The 23,865-nt window shown below is 44.1% G+C and overlaps 1 protein-coding gene across 15 annotated transcripts in view; it reads right to left on the reverse strand.

Moving 5' to 3' along the window:
* Positions 1–23,865, reverse strand: part of MAPKAP1 (MAPK associated protein 1) — a 259,582-nt gene that overhangs the window by 127,817 nt on the left and 107,900 nt on the right. For all 15 annotated transcript variants that reach the window (XR_016212148.1, XR_016212147.1, XM_089302685.1 and 12 more), the window contains one exon: positions 20,848–21,020. Coding sequence is in view for 13 of the 15 variants with exons in the window: in XM_089302685.1 (XP_089158811.1) it covers positions 20,848–21,020 (173 nt within the window). In the remaining 2 variants the exon portion in view is untranslated. The remainder of the gene's footprint in view (positions 1–20,847; positions 21,021–23,865) is intronic.

Raw genomic sequence — 23,865 nt, forward strand, 5'->3', positions numbered from 1 at the left:
CCCTATAATGTAATGGAATAAAAGTTGAGCGACCTGAATTCTCTAGATTGGCTTTGCCTCTGTTAAGCTGGGTGACATGCACATGTTACTCATGTTCTTCTGTGGGAGACACAGAAGAAGCTCCTGGCTCCTCATCGGTGCAGCTCCGGCCGTTGCGGCCATCTGGGGAGTGAACCATCAGATGGAAGACCTCTCTCTATGCTTCTCCTCTCTCTCTCTCTCTCTCTCTCTCTCTCTCTCTGTGTGTGTGTGTGTGTGTGTGTGTAACTCTGACTTTCAAATAAATAAATAAATCTTTAAAAAAAGACAAAGAGAGAAAGCAGCATAGGATGAATAGAATTTTCACAATGCATCAGGATATGAGTACTGGCATGCTTTAGCACATTTTTTAAGGAGAAAAAACTGACAAATGATAACTAAATTTTCAATTGTATACCATATAAAAACTAGAAATAAAGGTACTAAAAAGTTCACAAATGTTATATCTACATTTAAGTCATGAGCGCTTGTGTCTAATTCTCTATACTTTTCTAATTAACGTCTCACATATGTAAAACTTTCCTTTTCTTTACAAAATATTTTTTATAAGGATAACCTGTGCTTATTGTGTACAACTTAGAAATACAGAACAGGACAAGGGACAGAAGGAAATCCCTCAGCCCATGAGACGCAGAGTCACTTGTCCCAGAGACCCTAACCACTGTCTGCTTCACTTCCCATCCCCAGGTTCCTACAAGGTCATTTCCTGAATTCTGGGAAAAACCGGTATGTACTGCACTGGGGTGATGTAAGGGTTAAATGACTTACTCTGCTGCACAGAGCCTGACGTGAAAATGCTCACTTTGCCACGATTTCTTCTACTCTTAGGCCTCTGATTATACAGAAGCAGGAACAACTATCTCACAGAAGCATGGCAGACAGCACAAGGCACAGAAACCAAGAACTGCCGGTTGTGAGTCAATCGCTGGGAGAGGATGATTAAAAGACTAATGAACAAGGACCGGGCATTCGGATCCTCAAGAAGAGATCTGAGAGCTGGGTTAGCATAGAAAGAATCATCCCCGGGGCCGGCACTGTGGCACAGCAGGTTAACACCCTGGCCTGAAGAGCCAGCATCCCATATGGGCACTGGTTTGAAACCCAAATGCTCCGCTTCCAGTCCAGCTCTTTGCTATGGCCTGGGAAAGCAGTAGAAGATGGCCCAAGTCCTTGGGCCCCTGCACCCACGTGGGAGACACAGAAGAAGCTCCTGGCTCCTGGCTTCAGATCAGCACAGCTCTGGCCATTGTGGCCAATTGGGGAGTGAACCATCGGATGGAAGACATCTCTCTCTTTCTGCCTCTCCTTTCTCTATGTAACTCTTTCAAATAAATAAATCAATCTTAAAAACAAACAAACAAAAAAACAAAAAGAGAGAATCATCCCTTTCCGGGAGCATGGTATCTACCAGAGGATTAGACATTTGAACAATGAATGAATACAAAATTGAGCCTGTTGGGGTCCACACCGTGGTGCAGTAGGCTAAGCCTCCACCTGCAGCGCCAACATCTCCTATGGGCACTGGTTCATGTCTCATCCCAGCTGTTCCTCTTGCAATCCAGCTCTCTGCTATGGCCTAGGAAGGCTGTAGAAGATGGCCCAAGTGCTTGGGCCCCTGCACCTGTGTGGGAGACCTGGAAGAAGCTCCTGGCTCCTGGCTTCGGATTGGCCCAGCTCTGGCCTTTGCAGCCATTTGGGGAGTGAACCAGCGGTTGAAAGACCTTTTTCTCTGTCTTTCCCACTCTCTGTCTCTAACACTATCTCTCAAGTAAATAAATAAAAATCTTAAAAATAATTGAGCCTGTTGCCAAAAGAGACCCCTGAATATATGTATCTAATCAGAATAATAACTAAATTTCAATTTAATTCATGCTTCATTAAATGAGGCTAAATTTTTTCAGAAAAATTTATTTCATTTAATTGTTGACCAATATTCATTTGTGTTCAAAGGCCAGTCTGACTTTTTTGAAGGGACAGAGCCTACAGCCCACAAAAAGGTGGTATTTAATTCTTCTGTGAAAACTAAGGCACATGCTAGGGAACATGTCAGATTTCTACCAAATGGGATCTGGCACGTTCAATTTACATACTCATAAAAATTCACCCATCTTTGGACAATGCAAAACACACTTAAGTATGACCAGAAAGATGAATGTTCATTGTTTGCTCAACAAAAAATAGGAGGGCATGTCCTTCTGAAACGCCCAGAATTCCCATCATTCAGGCTCTGGTGTTTATTCTGATGACGGAGTCAATATGAAGAGTGCGTCAGGGAGTAGCAACAAAGATTCTGAGGGCTGTAGTCTTGAAGTTGGTCAAAGATTTTTAACACTTTTAACATCCCCTTTCCTCAAAAACTCTCATAAAATAGAAAGTAAAAACTGCTAAATAATACTGTGAGTTTTATTAAGCCATAGCAATCTCAGACAGGAATAGATAAGTCTGAATTTTCTACTAAATTAGTTCTAAGGAGAAAACGCCCACTAATTTCTAGTGCAAGCAAGATCTTCATATTGTTCTCAGTTCCTTTTTAGACAATTTCTATTGTCACGCCTCCAAGCTCTTATTTTTTTTCTTTTAAAAAAATTATGTTCCCTATTTAAGACCACCAACCTTCAGATTAATGAAAGTTCAACTAAACAGAATAAAGTTAAAAATCAACAACATAGATGCAAATGTGGTGAAAACAATAAATAAGAAAGGCAAGATGGTGATCTTTTTTTTTTTTTTTTTTTGACAGGCAGAGTTAGATAGTGAGAGAGAAAGACGGAGAGGAAGGGCTTCCTTCTGTTGGTTCACCCCCCAAATGGCCGCTACGGCCAGAGCTACACCGATCCGAAGCCAGGAGCCAGGTGTTTCCTCCTGGTCTCCCATGCGGGTGCAGGGGCCCAAGTATTTGGGCCATCCTCTACTGCCTTCCTGGGCCACAGCAGAGAGCTGGACTGGAAGAGGAGCAGCCGGGACAGAACCGGCGCCCCAACCAGAGGATTAGCCTAGTGAGCCGCGGCGGTGGCCTATGGTGATCTTTTCTAAGTGTTGTTAATCTCCTCTGGTTTTAGATACATTTTCTTTTCATGTCTAGAAGTTCCACTGGATTTTGAAAACATCTACTACTCTCTTCATTTTGTTCAGGAATAACTGCCATCTTGAACACATGAAACATATTCATAATAGATGCTTTAACATCTGTATTTGTTAATTCCATCATTTCTGGCGAGTCCTCCTTTGTATTGTTCTGAACAAGAGACATTCTTCTTCACTTGGCCAGATTCTAAATTTCAGAAACCCATGAAGTCTATTACAAAAGCACACTATATACATTCGTCCTCAGCCCCACTATGGACACAACGTGATGCGTCACTCTGCTGCTTTTACTACCTTTAGAACAAGGTCAGAAGAGCTCACTGGAAGTCCTGGCTGTGCACAGGTTTGAGTCCCAGCTCCCCACTACTGCACACACTCCAAACAGCAGTGACAGCTGACTGGGTCACTGTCGTCCACTTGGGAGACCCAGACTGAGTGCCAAGCTCTTGGCTTTGGACTGGCCCAGCCCTGGCTGTTGCAGGCATTTGGGGCCTGAACCAGCAGATACAAGATCTCTGCCTGTCTATCTCTCTCTCTTTAATTTTTCAAATAAAAATTTTTAAAAATAAGTACTAAGGCAAAGGACCATGCTTCTACAACACCTTCCACTTTGCTTTGGCCTGCTTTTCAACCATCTCTTACGTTCCAGAACACACAACCAAGATTCCAGCCACACCAGCGACTTGCAGTTCCCTCAGAAGTCACGTGCCAGCTGCTGTCAGCATTCAGGCAGGCCTGTCTGCCCAGGGCCCTGTTCCTGGTCTGTCTAGTTATCTCCTGCAGTTCAGCTCAAGCATCAGTTCTACGGGGAAGGCTTCCCTACCCTCACTCATCCCAGCCCTCCATCTCCAGGCGGAATTAGAAACATCCTTCTCTATGCCCCTACAGCATCTGGGTGTCGACTGTTCTAGCCAAGCTGGGGCTGAAAGGTGTGATCTCGTGTCCATCTCACCCCCTTGCCTGAACCTTGAAGCCAGAAATTTAATTACTCCTTGTGTTCCTAGTACCTAAAATCATATCTAGAATGGTGCTAGCAACATGTAGATATTTGGGGGAGGGAGGGAGGGAGGAAGGGAAGGTGAGGGTCTTAAACAGCTATAATGCCCCTGGTGCTAACACTATGAGAAGAGACTCATTGCTTTATACGGCAAGGTAGTTAAGGGCAAGGGAAATGAAGACTGACCTAGGTCGAAATGCTGACTCTGCCAATTATTAATTAATGACCTCAGATGTTACCTAACTTCCTGATCCTCAGTCTCCCTCCTGAAAAAATCTTACTATCTGTGACTAATAGAGCTGTTGTAATGAGTCAGATAACACACTTAAAGGGCTCAGTGTATATATACTTATATATATAAGTATACATACACACACACACACACACACACACACACCCCTCCAGGTTGAGAACAACCAACTTGCTGATTTTTATTGAATAAAGGTTTGCATACAATCAGAAACTTGACTTAGCAGACACTGGGAGAAGAGCAAGGGTGGCAAATTTCTGCCTAGATCTTTAAACATCCCTATGCTCTCTTACCTTGGTCCACAAATTATTTTTGGGCATTTGCTATGCTTTAAGCATTGTGTGATAACTGGCAATGGCCTGGATTTCAAACTCATATCCTACTGCTATTTGATTCATGTGGTTGTTACTCAAATAATCTTACCCAGATCCAACCTCTGTATTCACCCCACTCAGAACCTGTTTCTTTTGGAGCACTCCCCCTTCCTCCTTCCTCAATAAGGGAGAGAATAGATCTGTATGCTTGAAAGGCAGGGAGGGGGCAGGTAGGCAGAGAGAGTTCTTCCATCTGCTTGTTTACTCCCCAAAAGCCCACAGCAGCTGGGACTAGGGCAGGCAAAAGCCAAGATCAGGGAACTCAATCCAGGTCTCCCTGGAACCAAGTACCTGAGTCATTACCTGCTGCCTCCCAAGTCACGCATTAGCAGGAAGCTGGACTGGAGGGAGAGGCAGGACACAAACCCGGGGACTCAGACATGGACAAGGACATCCCAAACAGTGCCCATCTGTGCTCCGAATGCCCCTCCCAGGAGTCCATATTCCAACAGCGTCCAAGCAGTTCTTCAAAGACCAGCGTAAGTTCCTTCCCTTTTCACTCCTCCATCTGGAAACTTCAATGCATATCCTTGCCTCTGATGCCCAAATTCACATATTCAGCTCATGTCTCTCAGTTTTAAGCTCTGGACAAGCAAATACAAATGACTATTTGACTTCTTTTAAACACAACAACCCACCTCAAGTTAACATGCAGAAGACTAAACTCATGCTACCCCTACACTAGTCTTCATGTACCAAACCCAAACAAAACCCCCTCTTCCAACACATCCAGGTGTTCAAGTCCAAAATCTAGACTCATTTTTGACCCCAAGACCTATGAATTTTATCTCTCACCTTTTTCCTCTACAGCACTTAACTCAGGTTTGAAGCACACACGATTTGGTTTAATTATTTGAATTAGTTATTTGCCCACGTCTTTTGCTAAACCATGGAATTCATGAAAGGGAAGGAATATGTCTGATTCTATTCATGATTGGACAACCGGCAAAATGCTTGGTATATAACAAACATTCTATAAATATTTGTTGAATGCATGAATGGATACAAATGATAAGTGAGATGAGCCGGTTACAAAGCCGTTACACTTGACAACTTCTTTCCCAACAAACTAAATCTTTGGAATGCAGCGATGGCATTTCTTTTGGTCGCCATTTTATTCTCGATACCTAGGGTTTGGAACTCAAAAAATATTTGCTGAATGAAGTAACAAAGGATGTAAGCTTTTGAGATTATGCAAGATAGTAGGAGGGAAAAAGCGGGAACAGCATTCCTGACGAAAGAAGTAGAGAAGCCGACATGGGATCAATGTTGAGAAGTTGCTGGTTGGAGGATGTGAGGCCTTGGACGCATGGGAGCATGGGAGTTGTCACACAGGAAGGGCCACTTGGGCAAGTGGCTCTCAGTGATGACTGTGGAAGACAAAGTAGCAGCAGCAACCTAGAAATGGGAGAAGAGTCGACGCAGGGGGCCTGCAGACAGTTAAAAAAAAAAAAGGAATTATAAGGAACGTGCCATGCAAAGGAACTAAAATAGCAAAAGCTGCCTGGAAACATAGTATAAGATAAAACACTCCTAATCACTGCCATAACCCTGCAGGGCACTGGGGTATCATGGCACAGTACAATCTCTTCAGCCATCCAGAAAGGACAAAACTGCATTTCTGCTGCTGATTTGCCACTAGTTTTGGTTGTAGTAGTAGCTGGATGTGGTTACAGTATTTAGAAGCAGCAGAAACAAATACTTACTAAGCACCTGTCACATATTTTCCACTTAATTTACAGGATTACCTCTTAGTTTCTACCCTCATTTTACACTTGAGAAAACCATATAGCACAGGATTTAAGTAATTCATCCAAGATCACCATCCTGCTATGTGTTAACACCAGAATTAAAACTCCGGCTGTGGCTTTGTCTGACATACTCCAACCATTATGATATACTCTACTTAAGAAGGCAGGTAAGTATGTTAACACATTTTAGAGAAGTTCTATGAAAAATGATTGAAAGCTTGATGCTTAAGGAGATAAATCCTCAACCAGCAACAAAAGCTACGGCGAATGAGGCTACATCAGAATGAAGTGAAGCGCCAGTGATACTCTTGCATGGTTCTATGTTGTCTTGATATAAATTGCATTGTCTAATACGGCAGCCATAGCTACATGTGGCTACTGAGCATTTTTGTAATGTGGCTAGTCTCAAGTGGGATGTGCCGCAAATAGCAAATAACAAAACTAAAGACTTGTGTCCAAAAGAGAACACTAGAGCTTGTGCTGTGGCGTAGTGGGTAAAGCTGCTGCCTGCAGTGCCAGCATCCCATGTGGGTGCCAGTTCAAGTCCCAGCTGCTCCACTTCCGATCCAGCTCTCTGGTATGGCCTGAGAAAGCAGTAGATGGCCCAAGTCGGTGGGCCCCTGAACTCATGTGGGAGACCCATAAGAAGCTCCTGGCTCCTGGCTTTGGTCTGGCCCAGCAAGGGCCATTGCAGCCACTGGGGAGTGGATTTCTGTCTCTCTATAACTCTGTCTTTCAAATAAATTAATTCATTAAAAAAGAAAGAAATGCATAGTTTTTTCATAATATACATTCTGCATGAATTTTTTGCAGGACCCTAATATTTCTCCCAGACAGGACTGCACTACAGCTTGGGGCTGCACTCACTGAGCACAGCAGTAATCTCCAAGGTAGACCACTCCAGCTCCTGGACTGCAGCAAAACTCTGCTGCAGGCTTTTAGCAGCTCCCCTACCAGGGACAATAGCAGATCAGAGATCAGCAAAATTATGTCGAAAGCCTAAGGGATAAGTGAAGGAAGAAGGCAAAGGATGGCCACTGCAGCGCACAGAGAGTCATAAGACAGCGGTAGTCTCGGCATTAAAAATGGGGATGGGCAAAATCACTCTTGAAAAATCCCTTTATTTACTGATGAAATAGAGTAAATGCACTTTTCCGTAAAGAGCAGGCGTGCGTCTCCCATCTCAAGTTCATGACATGGTAAAACCTCACTGAACTGTATTTTTCTCTTCACAAATGGGTGCTACTGCGTCTCCCATCTCAAGTTCATGACATGGTAAAACCTCACTGAACTGTATTTTTCTCTTTACAAATGGGTGCTACTGAAGCAACTGATTCACTATCAAATCTAATGAAGAAACATAAATTAAGAAATATTTTAAAATATTGATAGCTAAAAAACAGACACTCAGAAATAGTCAACTGGTCCTTGACAAAGGAACAAAGGCAATTCAACAGAGAAAAGAGTCTTCCAACAAGTAGTGCTGGAGCCAATGGACAGCCACGTGCAAAAACATGGACTCTAGTCACAAACTTTACACCTTTCTCAAAAAATTAACTAAAAATGGATCACAGGCCTGAATGTAAGCACAAAACTATAAAATGTCTAGATGATAACACAGGAAAAAACTTTAGGTGATTTAGATTTAGTGATGACTGTTCAGATACAACTCCAAAAGCATGACTCATGGAAGAAAAAACTGATAAACTGGAGTTAATTAACATCTGAAATTTCGGCTCTGCAAAGGACGTTAAGGGGCCGGCGCTGTGGCGTAGCAGGCTAAGCCTCTGCTTGTGGCACTGGCATCCCATATAGGTGCTGGTTTGGGACCCAGATGCTCCTCTTCCGATCCAGCTCTCTGCTTGTGACCTGGGAAAGCAGTGGAAGATGGCCCAACTGCTTGGGCCCCTGTGCCCATGGGGAGGCCTGGAAGAAGCCCCTGGCTCCTAGCTTCGGATCAGCCCAGCTCTGGTCTTTGTGGTCATTTGGGGAGTGAACAAGTGGATGGAAGACCTTTCTTTCTGACTTTCCTTCTGTCTGAACTCTACCTCTCAAATAAATAAAATATTTTTTAAAAATGATTTTGAGAATGAAAAGATAAGCCACAGCCTGGGAGAAAAACCTTTGTAAAACATATCCTAAGGAGCTTCAAAAAATTTGTAGGAAATGGAATTCAAAGATAATATGCGTTTTTGGTGAACTTTCTAAAGTTCTCCCCCTCACCTCAAATATCTATTGAAGGACTTTCTTTATACCTAACACAAATAAAGAATTCTTAAAACCCACAATACAAAAACAAAACACCAATTAAAAACCGGGCAAGAGATCTGCACAGGTCAGCAGAGAAGACGAACAGATGGCCAATAAATATATTAAAAAAAGTTCAATGTCTTGTCATTACAGAATTGTAAATTAAAACAAGGAGACACCACCACTACACCTTTAACACAACAGCTAAAATCTAAACCACTGAAAAAGCAAATGCTGGTGAGGATGTGGAGCAATGGGCACTCTCGTTCCCTGGGAGTGGGAATATCAAATGGTGCAGCCATTTTGGAAGACAGCTTGTCAACATTGGCTTACTGTACAATCTATCAATCACACTCCCAGGAATTTGTTCAAAGAAGTGAAACTTAAGCCCATATAAAAACTGCACATAAATGTTAATGGTGGCCGGCGCCGCGGCTCACTAGGCTAATCCTCCACCTAGCGGCGCCGGCACACCGGGTTCTAGTCCCGGTCGGGGCGCCGGATTCTGTCCCGGTTGCCCCTCTTCCAGGCCAGCTCTCTGCTGTGGCCAGGGAGTGCAGTGGAGGATGGCCCAGGTGCTTGGGCCCTGCACCCCATGGGAGACCAGGAAAAGCACCTGGCTCCTGGCTCCTGCCATCGGATCAGCGCGGTGCGCCGGCCGCAGCGCGCTGGCCGCGGCGGCCATTGGAGGGTGAACCAACGGCAAAGGAAGACCTTTCTCTCTGTCTCTCTCACTGTCCACTCTGCCTGTCAAAAAAAAAAAAAAAAAAAAAAAAGTAAAAAAAAAAAAATGTTAATGGTGGCTGTATTCACAACTGTCATTAAACTGGAAGCAATGAAGATGCCCTTTGTTGGGGACGGCATTGTGGCATAGTGGGTTCAGCCACCACCTGCAACACCAGCATCCCTTATGGGTACCAGTTCGAGTCCTGGCTGCTCCACTTTTGATCTCAGCTCCCTGCTAATGTGCCTGGGAAAGCAGCGGAGGGTTGCCCTGGTGCTTGGGCCCCTGCACCCGTGTGGCAAACCCATATGAAGCTCCTGGCTTCAGCCTGGCCCAGCCCTGGTTGTTGAGGCCATTTGCGGAGTGAATCAGTGGATGGAAGCTCACTCTCTCTATATAGCTCTCCCTCTTTTTGTAACTCTGCCTTTCAAATAAAATAAATCTAAAAAAAAAAAAAAAAGATGTCCTTCATCAGGTAAGTGGGCAAACAATTATGATACTTTCTTACAGTAGAACACTATTCTGCCACAAAAGAGACGTGACAGAAACTTAGATGTGAAAGAAGCCACCTGAAAAGGCTACATCTGGTATGATGCCAACTAGATGCCATTCTGGAAAACACAAAACTATGGAGACAGTGAAAAGAACAGTGGTTGCCAGGGGTGAGAGCGAAGGAATAAAGAGAGGGGGACTCAGCCGGCGCCGCGGCTCACTAGGCTAATCCTTCGCCTTGCGGCGCCGGCACACAGGGTTCTAGTCCCAGTCAGGGTGCCGGATTCTGTCCCGGTTGCCCCTCTTCCAGGCCAGCTCTCTGCTGTGGCCAGGGAATGCAGTGGAGGATGGCCCAAGTGCTTGGGCACTGCACCCCATAGGAGACCAGGAGAAGCACCCGGCTCCTGCCATCCGACCAGCGTGGTGCGCCGGCTGCAGCGCGCCGGCCACGGTGGCCATTGGAGGGTGAACCAACGGCAAAGGAAGACCTTTCTCTCTGTCTCTCTCTCTCTGTCTACTCTGCCTGTCAAAAAAAAAAAAAAAAAAAAAGAGGGGGGGGGGACTTGGGGTTGGTAAAAAAACCTTCTAGGGGCTGGTGCTGTGGCGTAGCTGGTACAGCTGCTGCCTGCAGTGCCAGCATCCTATATGGGCACCGGTTCAAGTTCCAGCTGCTCCACTTCTGATCTAGCTCTTTGCTGTGGCCTGGGAAAACAGAGTAAGATGGCCCAAGTCTTTGGGCCCCTGCAACTGCATGGGAGACCCAGAAGCAGCTGCTGGCTCCTGGCTTCGGATTGGCCTAGCTCTGGCCATTGCAGCCATTTGGGGAGAGAATCAGTGGATGGAATACCTTCCTCCACCCCCTCTGCCTCTGCCTCTCTGTAACTTTGCCTTTCAAATAAATAAATAAAATCATAAAACATTCTATATGAAACAACCATCAGAACTGTAAAATATAAAGTTAGCCCTAAAATACTAACTTTAACAACAGTGTATCAATACTGGTTCATCAATCTTAATAAATATATTACCTTCATGTAAGATATTAGTGGTAAGAGAAAATGAGGGACGAGAAGGCTATATCAGGGAATTCTATACTTTCTGAGAAATTTTTCTGTAAACCTGAAGTTGCTTTCAAACAAAGTCTATAAAATTTTCTTAAGGAAACAAAGAACACATGAAAAACAAAGAATAAAATAAGTTGAAAGATGTGGAACTAGCGCATCAGCTGTTACAGAAACTTAGATAAATTTCTTGTGAAAAGACATGACTTAGATTTGAGTCAAAAAAGAAACATCTCACAAAATTACTGAGCATATCTTAAGCAAAAGGGTGGAAGTAAAAAGCTGAACAAAAAGCAAATCAGAGTGAGTGGGGATCAGAATTCATATTGTGAGGCAGTCACCTAGCACAGCACTTAAGATGCCGCTTGTGTCCCACATCACAGTGCTTGGGTTTGAGTCTCCCCTCTGCTCTCCTCTGGGAGACAGCAGCTGATGGCTCAAGTACGGGTCTCTGTCCCCTACATGGGAGACTCAGATTGAGTGCCAGGACCTAGCCCTAATTGTTTCAGACATTTGGAGAGTGAAATATTGGATCAAAGTTCTGCCTGTCTCTCTGTCTTTAAAATAAAAGTATTTTTTAAAAAAATCTCATATTACTGAAATAAAGAAAAAGGCAAAGGCTGTGTGCTTAGCCTACCAGCTAAGATGCCCGCTAAGACACCTGCATACCACAGCAGAGTGCCCGAGTTAGTTTCAGACTCCTGACTTCAGCTGCCTACCACACAAGGCAGCAGTAATGGCTGAAGGGACTGGGTTCCTGCCATCCAAGGGGGAGAGACCTGAATCGAGCTCCTGGCTCCTGGCTTCAGTTTTGGCTCAGAGCCAGCTATTGCAGGCATTTGGGGAATGAGCCAACAGAGAGGAGCTCGCTCTCATTCTCTGACACTCTGCCTTTCAAATAAATATGGAAAAAAAAGACACACTACATAAATATACAAGGACAATAAAAATACAAATGTATGACCCTTTATGAGCCATGAAATATAGAAAGTGGAAACTTAAAATCTCAGGAGAAGCTAATACAAATATACAAGAAAATAAAAATATTTTCTCTTAATCATCCATAGACCAAATAATCAACAAATATAAGACAACTATAATAAGTGATTAAGCACATTGATTTAATAAGTATACACTGAGGTCTGTAACCTATAGAGAAGAATAATTTTTTCCCAGAACTCATAATGGTATTTTTTTCCTAAATTCCAGTATGGTAAGCTCCCAAATGCAAATACATCTTCAAGCAGAAATTTTATTGTTTAAATTGAATAAACATGAATAACAAAGTCTAAATTTTAAAACTTAAACATCAAAAGCCTGAAATTATTCTGTCAGTTTCTTCCGAATATTTCCCCCCCTAAAATCAGAAAACAACCTAGATACTACATCCCAATCCTGTTTGTGAGTTAATAGGTGTTAATAGTGAAAGAAGGGGCCGGCACTATTGCGCAGCGGGTTAACACCCTGGCCTGAAGTGCCGGCATCTAATATGGGTGCCGGTTCAAGTCCCGGCTGTTCCACTTCCGATCCAGCTCTCTGCTATGGCCTGGGAAAGCAGTAGAAGATGCCCCTAGTCCTTGGGCCCCTGCACCTGTGTGGGAGACCCAGAAGAAGCTCCTGGCTCCTAGCTTTCAATTGGCGCAGCTCCAGCCATTGTGGCCAATTGGGGAGTGAACCATCGGATGGAAGTCCAACCTCTCTCTCTCTCTGCCTCTCATTCTTTCTCTGTATAACTCTGACTTTCAAAGAAAGCAAGCAAGCAAGAGAGCAAGCTTAAAAAAAAAAAAAAAAAAAAAAAAGAGTGAAAGAAGATTTCCAGCCAAACTTTTCATTTCTTCTTCAGGGCCAAAGTCTACTACCACAGACTGTTTCTTTCTTTTTTTTTTTTTTTTTATCTATCTATCTATCTATCTACCTACCTACCTACCTACCTACCGAGAGGTAGAGTTACAGACAGTGAGAGGGAGAGACAGAGAGAAAGGTCTTCCCTCTGCTGGTTCACCCCCTCAAATGGCTGCAATGGTCACAGCTGTGCTGATCTGAAGCCAGGAGCCAGGCGCCTCCTCCAGGTCTCTCATACGGGTGCAGGGGCCCAAGCTTTTGGGCCATCTTCTACTGCTTTCCCAGGCCACAGCAGAGAGCTGGATTGGACATGGAGCAGCCAGGACTAGAACCGGCGCCCATATGGGATGCCGGCTCTGCAGGCTGAGGATTAACCTACTGTGCCATGGCACCGGCCCAGCACCACCGACTGTTTTCAAAGCATAGAGACAAAAGAATAATATAAAGTAAACAGTTTTCTGACAACCAGACTGAGACTGGAGGAAAGCTCTCATCTGAGTCTCACAATTTGGTCCCCAGTGAGTGAACAGACCTTCTACAAAGCCAACCCACCAGAAAAGACCGAGTAAGGATCTATTCCAACCCTTAAATACAAATAGGCTACAAAGAAAACACCTTGCACTACACTGCCCAACAGGACAAGGTGCCAGGGCTTTACTTTTCAGATTGTTTGATATCAAACAGAACTAAGAAATCCAACACCACATAGAATTGTAAAAAGGACCATAGTTTATTTAGATTCAATATAATTTGTAATTTAAAATATACTTATGGAGCAAGTATTAAACACTGTCAACATGCTAGGTACACAGAGTTATATAAACAGTAATAAAATGTAATCTCTGAATTTCAGAGGTTTATAGATTAGAACACGAGATCTATTTTTACAGCTCAGAATTCTGCATGTCATGTAATTTTTAATTCTACTATTTGAATTCTTTATCCTTAGTGATTCTTGGTCTGCATCATTTATCTGTTTCTGACAGGAATATATTGAAATCTCCTGTTTTGTCTGTGAACCAGTTAATGCCTCTGCAGAAATCCTTTCCCATATTTTGAGACTATGTAGGTGGATGCATATACAGAATTATTTTATAATCTTGCTGGAAAAGTTCTTATTTCATTACATAGTTTACCAAAATATCTGTATTGTTGGGATTTGCCTTAAACTCTGTTGTTGGACTTATCTCCAACTGTTCCCCTCCCCAGTCCCTCTGGCCAAGTGGAGCTGAAGGCTCTGGCCAATGGGAAAGCAGAAGGCAAAGATGGCTATCTGGCAGCTCATGGACTGGGAAGGAACTAGAGAAGGAGTAGCTGTGAACCTCTCTAGTCCCTTTATTTTAAGGATCTATCTGGTAAGTGCTCAAACATTTTTAAAAAATCTGGGGCCGGCACTGTGGAGTACCAGTTAAAGCTGCCACCTGCAGTGCTGGCATCCCATATAGGCGCTGGTTTTAGTCCCAGCTGTTCCACTTCCGATCCAGCTCCCTGCTAATGTGGCTGGGAAAGTAGTGGAGGATGGCTCAAGTCCTTTGGTCCCTGACAACCACATGGGAGATCCAGAAGAAGCTCCTGGTTCCTGGCTGTTGGCAGCCTTTTGGGGAGTGAACCAGTAGGCGAAAGATCTCTGTCTTTCCCTCTTTCTCTCTGCAACTTTGTCTTTCAAATAAATAAATAAATCTCACAAGAGATAATATAGATAATCAGCCACACCTGAAACCTGCATTTATCACCTAAGTGTTTTATTGTAACCTTAAGAGCCTTTTTGATATGTAAATCTTTTGTGCTCCTTCTTGTAAACAACTGGTCATGTTTAAATACTACTGGATTTGTTCAATAAATGAGCCTTGATCAGGAAAATAAATAAATAAATAAATAAATCTTTAAAAAAATGTTTAAGTACAACTTCATAGATTATATCTTCTAGTGGTTGAGTTTCTATTTGCATTTATTGTGATTAGTGATATATTAAGCTTACATCTGATTTTGTGTCATGTTTACTGCTTCTCTGCTTTTTATTCTTTTTTCTTATCTTCTCGTGAACTAATAAACTATTATTCTTTATCTTATCCTTTACTCTTTTTATTTAAAAAAATTTTTTTATTTGACAGGTAGAGTTATAGACAGTGAGAGAGAGAGACAGAGAGAAAGGTCTTCCTTCCATTGGTTCACCCCCCAAATGACCGCTATGGCTGGAACTGTGCCAATCCGAAGCCAGGAGCTGGGTGCTTCCTCCTGGTCTCCCATGTGGGTGCAGGGCCCAAGCACTTGGGCCATCCTCCACTGCCTTCCTGGGCCACAGCAGAGAGCTGGACTGGAAGAGGAGCAGCCGGAACTAGAACCGGCACCCATATGGGATGCTGGCGCTGCAGGCGGAGGATTAACCAAGTGAGCCACAGCGCCGGCCCCAGTCCTTTACTCTTTAGAAAGCTATAGAATCTCTCCTTCTTTTTAGGGGGCACTCTCAAGTTGTTGTTTTTTTTTTTTTTTTTTTAAATATTTATTTATTTATTTGAAAGGCAGAGGAGAGAAAGAGGTCTTCCATCCACTGGTTCATGCCCCAGATGGCTGCAATGGCTGGAGCTGGGCCAATCCGAAGCCAAAAACCAGGAGCTTCTTCCAGGTCTCCCATACTGGTGCAGGGGCTCAAGCACTGGGGCCATCTTCTGCTGCTTTCCCAGGAGGCCACAGCAGAGAGCTGCACTGGAAGTGGAGCAGCTGGGACTCGAACCGGTGCCCATATGGGATGCTGGCACTCAGGTGGTGATTTTACCTGCTACGCCACAGCACTGGCTGGCTCTCTTAAGTTTTAAAGTTTTGTTATGCATTTCCCTAGGTTTTACTTAATTATTCATATATCTAAATGTATCCAGCTCTATCCTCTTCTTAACCTGAGCATGAGTTCACCAGGCTTTGGTTACCACTGAACTTTTCCTCCCATTTGGCTTGCTGTAGTTGTACAAAATTTCAGGTCATATTTTAAAACACAGATAGAAATTAATTTTTTAAACTTTGCTTCCTAGTTAATTGTTGGAGATTTACCAATGCAGCTCATAAACTTCTGTGTTCACTACTCACTCTTGCAACTAAGTCCTCCCCCTTGGTGTCCAGCTGCCTGCTTGCTGAACTACTCCCAAAGTGCTTCTTTAAACCAACGGCTGTCAAGGCATCGTCTGCAGATGTCTAAGGTCGCTTAGGCAAAAAGATATTTGCATAATTTTACTAGACTATTATTTGCCTTTTTCATTGTGTTGACATTTACACTGAGTGTACAACCAATTGTGAGCAAAACTGCTGGCATCATACTATGAATTAAGGCAATGGCACCAAATTATTCTAGTAGTCACTGAATTCTTCATTGTCATACACTTAACAGAAAAAAATGAAACAAGGGCTGTTGTTGTGTTACAGTGGGATATAAACTGCTGTCTGCATGCCAGATCCCATATTGCAGTGCTGGTTCAAGCCCCAGATGCTCTGTTTACAATCTAGCTCTCTGTTAATGTGCCTGGGAAAGCAGCAGATGGCCCGAGTGCTTGGGCACCTGCCACCCAAGTAGGAGGTCTGGGTGGAGTTCAGGCTCCGGGCTTCAGCCTGACCCAGCCGTGGCTGTTGCACCCATTTGGAGAATGAACCAGCAAATGGAAGATCACTGTTTCTCTTCTCTGTCTGTAACTCAGCCTTTCAAATAAATAAGTCTTTAAGAAAAATAAAATAAAAATGTCAGTTTTACCTAATGCTTTTCAAGAAGTGGTAAAAAAAAAAAAAACTACCAATTTTATTCAATGCACCTTTTATCATTCTATGTGAGAAATGGGGTACACACTTACATACCTGAGCATTTTCAAGTGCGGCTGCCTAGTGTCTTGAGACAAAGCATGTATGCAAGTTGAACTACCCACATTTTCCAGAAAATACCATCGTTTCTAAAAGTATTGTTTTTTTGAAAAGTCTGTCCTAGGCCAGTGCCGCGACTCAATAGGCTAATCCTCCGCCTAGAGGTGCTGGCACACAGGGTTCTAGTCCCGGTCGGGGTGCCGGATTCTGTCCTGGTTGCCCCTCTTCCAGGCCAGCTCTCTGCTGTGGCCCGGGAGTGCAGTGGAGGATGGCCCAAGTGCTTGGGCCCTGCACCCCATGGGAGACCAGGAGAAGCACCTTCGGATCAGCACGGTGCGCTGGCCGCAGCACGCTGGCCGTGGCGGCCATTGGAGGGTGAACCAACAGCAAAGGAAGACCTTTCTCTCTGTCTCTCTCTCTCTCACTGTCCACTCTGCCTGTAAAAAAAAAAAAAAAAAAGAGAGAGAGAGAGAGAGAGAGAGAGAAAAGTCTGTCCTTCTTCCATTTACTTTGTGTGCACTTTTAACATGAAGATTCATTTAATTTGTCTTCAGTTCCAGGAATTCCACTGTCATTACCTCTTGAAATATCGCCACTCTGCTATTCCCTTGACTTCACAGGGGGGAGCCTTTCAACTTTCCTCCGCGTCTCCTAACTAACTTATCTTCTATTCTTCACACATGTTGGTCTCTTTGTGCTCCTTTCAGGATGAAATCCTTACCTATCAACTATCTTGAACTGTGTCTATGCTAGAGTTTATTCATTATCTTCTTTTTCTAACATTAAAAAAATGTATTTTACACTTCCAGTACTTTTAATTGGTTCTTTTCTGAATTTAAATCTGTCTGGTTTTGTTTCATAATTTCCTAGAAGTTTACCATGGATATTATTCCTTCCTTCATCCCTTTGATGGTCTTAAAATATTTATTTGAAGTTAATATTCAGATTGCTTCATTATATTCTGCTGGGAGTGAATTCATCTGATTATCATGTCTTTCTTGGTATTAGTTATCCTCACACGGTTTCGGATTTTCATTTGATGGTTCTTCTTGAATAAGAGCACTCACTTCTCTCTGCTCCACTCACCCCTCATTGTCTAGTGCTTTTACAGTTACTGCCACTAACCTCTACCCTCAACTGTGTAAGACCTGCATCTGGTCTGCGGGTTCCGCATCTGCAGAGTAAACCAATTGCAGACAGAAACTACTTTTAAAAAAGGCATCCCTACTGGACAGTACAGGCTTTTTCTCCTTGTCATTATTCCCTAAAGGGTATAGTGTAACAACTATTGGACTCGCATTCTGGAGGTGATTTAAAGTATATGGGAGGATATGCAAAGGTTATGTGAAAATACTATACCACTTTATTTGAAGAATTGAGCAGCTGTGGGTTTCAATACTACAGGGGATCCTGGAACCAACCCCCATGGACACTGAAGGAGGACTTTACCGACAGCTCAAGGTTTCTATCCAAGGACATCACAAAGCTATTCACGCCAAGGGCAGGTCCCTGTCTCACTGTTCTTTCTAGGTCCTTCCATGCCTACTTTAAATAAGCCACACCCAGGCAGCTTTGTTCAGCTTCTTTTAATTGGCAGGACAGTCCTACCCCAGTTTTTTTTTTTTTTTTTTTAAATTTTATTTTTTGACAGGCAGAGTGGACAGTGAGAGAGAGAGACAGAGAGCAGGTCTTCCTTTGCCGTTGGTTCACCCTCCAATGGCCGCCGTGGCCAGCGTGCTGCGGCCAGCGCACCGCGCTGATCCGAAGGCAGGAGCCAGGTACTTCTCCTGGTCTCCCATGGGGTGCAGGGCCCAAGCACTTGGGCCATCCTCCACTGCACTCCCTGGCCACAGCAGAGAGCTGGCCTGGAAGAGGGGCAACCGGGACAGAATCCGGTGCCCCGACTGGGACTAGAACCCGGTGTGCCGGCGCCGCAAGGCAGAGGATTAGACTAGTGAGCCGCGGCGCCGGCCCCTACCCCAGTTTTTGAGACCTCCTCTGGTCCCCCATTCATTCATGAAGTTCATTTGGTCCCAAACTCTCAAGCAGTGTTTCCTACTCTTTTTGACACCACGGCACAACTTAGAAAATGATAGTATTTGTATGGCACATAGGTAGATGGATGAGACGGTCTTTACCCTAGAAAAAAGACTGCCTGGGGGTTCTGAGCACCCAGCCCAGAGGAGCTGCCTGAAGTCAGAGAAAAATCAGTATTTCACATACTGGTAAACTCACTCAGACAATGCTCTAAGGGTCATAATACCCTAAAAAATCAACTCCTGGCACCTTCTCCCTGCTCCTCATTGCACTTGCTTCTAGTCCATCAGGAAGTCTATTTTATTGTTAAAGTCAAGTATATCAGTAACACATTCATTTACCATTATTATATATTTGCAGCAGAATGCAAAATTTAATGAATGTGCTTAAAGGATCATTATAAGCAGAAATTCATGCTTTTCCCTCAGTTTAAAACACCCACCTCCCTTGAGGCCAGCATTGCAGCACAGCAGGTAAAGCCACTGCCTGTGGTGCTGGCATCTCATATGGCCACCAGTTCAAGTCCCAGCTGCTTGGCTTCCAATCCAGCTCCCTGCTTATATACTTGGGAAGGCATTAGATGGCCCAAGTAGGCCTGCCAGTCACATTCCAGGCTCCTGGCTGTAGCCTGGCCTGGTGCCAGCAGCTGTAGCCATTTGGGGAGTGGACCAGTGAATGGAAGATCTCTCTGTGTCCCTCCCTCTGTTATTCTGCCTTTCAAGTAAATAAAATCCTTTTTTTTTTTTTTAAAGGAATCAGACAATGTTCATGGTCACCAGTAGTGTGTGTGGCTCCCTTTCCTGTCTCCTTGTTCCCATCACATGCTGCAAAGGGACAACATCTCAGCTCTGCTTTGAGAGACCTGCTGACTCAACTCTTCCAAGCCTCGGTAGCATCCTGGTTGGAAAGGCGTTCTGGAACAAGTGTTTTGCCTAGCATTTAAGGCATCTCTATCCCATGTTGGAACACCCAGGGATGACACCCACCTCCAGTTCCTGACTGTGGCTTCCAGTCAGTGCACACTCTGGGAGGCAGCAGTGATAACGCAAATAACTGGGTTCCTGCACCTACTTAGGAGACGCGGGGGCAGACAGGTGGGGAGTGAACCATGGGAAAGGCATTCTTCTCTACATATCTGTTTCCCTGTATATTGCTTCTTCTCCCAAAGAAATTTTTAAAATTATTATTATTATTATTTTTAAAAAGGCTTCCTACTGCCACAACTTATTCAGGCAAAGTACCCAATAAGAACCTGAAAGAGTAATTTTATGTGTGAATTTAATGTACATGAAGAAAAGTATTTTAACAGCTCTCTAGACCATGTTAACCCTGAAAACATGAGGAGGGAAGAGAAAGTCTCCATGAGAATCCATTTTCAAAACCAAGGCATCTATTACATTTTGCTGATTTCAAACTAGAAGATGACGTCTGTCAGAAATTCTAGCAAGGGAGAGCTACCGCAGCAAAGTACTTTAAAGTTCAAGTTACAGACAGGAATAGATTCTACTTCCAAGCACCACATTTTTAATATAATTGTTTAATGAGGAATAGAGCCTAGTGGTTGAAAGGAAAATTGAGCCACTGACTAATAACAACTTAAACTAAAATTCAGAACAAAAGTTCCATAGGAGCAGAAGAAAACAGTGCAGAAACCATCTTCCACTGACAAAAGCTTTAGGGAGCAATGACCCTCTGACCCTGGGTCTCCTCCTCTGCAGAGTGACAGTCATAGCCTCACAAGGAGCTGGGACAATCAAATGAGGTCTGTAACCCAGCCTAGAGCCCAGCTCACTGTAGGTACTCAACAAACATCAGTTCCCTTGCGTTTACCTGCGATGATGCTTCACCAGCAGGTATCAAAAAAGGGTTTGGAAACTAAGATCCATCTCTCATTCTGGATTCACAAACTTCTACGTCTATTGTGCAAGCACATTCTCTGAGATAAGCATGAGCTAGACGGGGCCATGATCTGGTGGGCACCCTGAACTGAGTCAGTGTGGCAGTCTGGTTCCCAGGTCAGTGCCTAGAAAGACTGGCCCGGGCTAGAATGCAGCTTAGGCGGCCAGGAGACAGCCAGAAAGTAGAGCAGCCAAAAGGAGAAAGGATTACTTGAGCTTCGGCTCCCGTCCTTCGCTGGTGTACTGCCAACAGATGAGCCCAATCAGGTCTTGTACCCTGGCGCTGGCCATGGTCACCACGGTCATTGGCAGCAGTCTATCCTGGCTCGAGTGCAGGGGGAGGTAGACGTCTATCTTCTTGGTGGCTGTCGTGCCAACATGACCCTGTGGACAGAGCACACGCAAGAGTGAAGCACAGAGCCATGGGCACGCGGGCCACAACCACAGCTCTCCAGCCTGTGTGCAACAGTGGGCATCTCTCATCCTTTCTGCCCAGACCTGCTGTGAGCCTGGCACAGTCCCCAGGTGGAAACAATGGTCAAGTTTCAAGGTCTTTTCCTTTAATGGTCTACTGGATGCAGTTCTGCCAGCGGAGAGGTAAATGAGCACTGCCACTAAGATGAACAAATGAGAATGGTAACAAGCAGAGTTGATATTTGGTGGTAGGAGACTTGCTTTGCTACAAAGTAAATGTGACCCTGGAAAAGTCACCATTCAACCTTGGCATTTGCTGCCCTCCCTGTAAACTGATGTATCTATCACTCCTTGAAACACTGCGCTAAGGGGCCTGGGAAGTTATCATACTCTGGTGAAGCATTCAGGCCTGCAGCCCTGGAACCAAGGGCTTTGTCTTCTGAGAAACGACTGGGGCTGATTCCAGTCTCTTTACCTCGGTTCCTTGATCTACCATTACCTCTCATGCCCTCACGTTCTCACAGACCTACGCCTCCTCCCTCCTGAAACTGCCACTCTGCACTCTGGGGCCTCTGCTACCAGTCAGCAATACACCTGGGCTGCTTTTCAACCACATTCTCTCCACCTCTGCGTCAACTAAAACGTACTGGTTGTTGAGGATACTGCTTGCTCTACTGTCCTCCTAAAGGGGGACTGTTTTGCAGTTTTGTAACTGGCAATTCTTTAAGGCTAGGAGGTGGTGTAGATATTTTTGTCCTAACACTTCCAAATGATTACTTCCCCTTTACTGCAAAAAGTTCTGATCCTTAGAGGCCCAAAACAAAACAAAACAAAACTGGGGCCCGTGATATGGCATAGCATGTTAAAGCCTCTGCCTCCAACACTCAAATCCAAATGGGCTCCTGTTTGTGTCCTGGCTGTTCCACTTACAATCCAGCTCCCTGCTAATGCACCTGGGAAAAGCAGCAGAAGATGGCACAGGTGCCTGGCCCTCTGTTATCCACATGGGAGACTCAAAATAAGCTCCTGGTTCCTGTCTCAGCCTGGCTCAGCCCTGGCCACTGTGGTCATCTGGGGAGCGAGTCAGCAGATGGAAGAACTTTCTCTCTCCCTATTTCTCTGTAGCTCTTTGAAAGAAATAAATAGAGCATTAAAAACAAAACAAAACAAAACAAATCTGAGTGACTGTATGACCTAGTAATTCTATTCTTAGGTATATACTCCAGAGAACTCAAAATACATGTTTACATAAAAACATGTACACAAATGTTCATGGCAACAGTATACCTAACAGTCAAATGGAAACAACCCAATGCCCTTACCTGATGAGTGATTGCTATTCAGCCACACAAAGGAATGAATTACTGATACATGCTACCACAGGATGCACCTATAGTAGTAACTCATTTATGAAATCTGAAATGTCCGAAATAGGCAAACCCAAATGGACAGACTGGATTAGTGGGTGATGGGAGTTAGGAGGAGTGGGAAATTAGGAGGTATGGAGCTTCCTTGCAAGGGTGATGGAAATGTTCTGGAATTAGGCCGTAGTAATAGTTGTATAATATTGTGATTATACTGAAAACCACAGAATTATAAACTTTAAAATGGTGACTGTTAGGTAACATGAATTTCATCCCTGAAAAATACATATTTCAAAACCATTTCATTTTCTCCATTTCTATTACCACCATCAAGTCTGTAAGAAGTTCCAAATCAACCCACTGTATTCCTGCCTGCTCCGATTTGTTCTCCATATATTAAAAACAAACCTCAAATCTGATCACGCATGCACCTCTTTAAATTCCTCCAATAAGTGATTCCCACAACACTTTGAATAAAGCCCAAACTCCCTGCAAAAAACCCACAGGGCACTGACTCCCACCCACCTCTCACCACTCCCCATGGCTGCCCCCAGCCCTGATGGCCTGCCAGCACTCTGAGTGCATGTATCTTTCAAGGCCTAAGCAGGTACTGTTTACCACAGCAGAATGTGTGGAAATGGAATTAGATGCACAAAAAAAGCTTTGCTATCCATGTACATGAAGAGGTTTTTAAAAAGTTCATGAAAAATGCATATTATGACAAAACTAACCATGCCTTGTTTTTGGCACCCAAGGGCAAGCGTTAGTTGTAGCAGTTAAGATGTTCTTGGGATGTCCACATCCATACTGGAGTACCTGGGTTCAAGTATCAGCTTTGCTCCCTCTGCTAGTTTCCTGCTAATGTATACCCTGAGAGGAAGTAAGTGATGGCTCAAGTACTTGGGTCCCTGCCACCCAAAATGGGGACCCAGGCTGCGGAGACCCTGACTATGATGGGCGTTTGGGGAGTGAACCAAAATACAGGAGACCTTTCTCTTTCTGTTTCTTGTTTCAAATAAAATAAAAATAAAAATAAAAAATTTTGTAACCAAATAAACTTTTTACTTCTATTTTTCCACAAACCTTTTGAAATAACCTCATATAAAAAGGCAGCTCAGGGCTGGTGCTGTGGCATAGCAGGTAAAGCTATCACCTGAGGTGCTGGCATCCCATATGGCCACTGGTTTGAGACCTGGTTGCTGCACTTCCTATCCAGCTCTCTGCTGTGGCCTGGGAAAGCAATGGAAGATGGCCCAAGTGCTTGGGCCTCTGCACCTGCATAGGAGACTCAGAGGAAACTCCTGGTTTCGGATCAGCGCGGCTCCAGCCATTGTGGCCAACTGGGGAGTGAACTTGCAGATGGAAGATCTACCCCTCTCTGTCTCTCCTTCTCTCTGTGTAACTCTGACTTTCAAATAAATAATTAAATCTAAAAAAATAAATAAAAAGAA

Source organism: Oryctolagus cuniculus, chromosome 1 (genome assembly GCF_051225735.1).
Source record: "Oryctolagus cuniculus isolate XC-2025 breed Fujian yellow rabbit chromosome 1, ASM5122573v1, whole genome shotgun sequence".
Taxonomy (NCBI): domain Eukaryota; kingdom Metazoa; phylum Chordata; class Mammalia; order Lagomorpha; family Leporidae; genus Oryctolagus; species Oryctolagus cuniculus.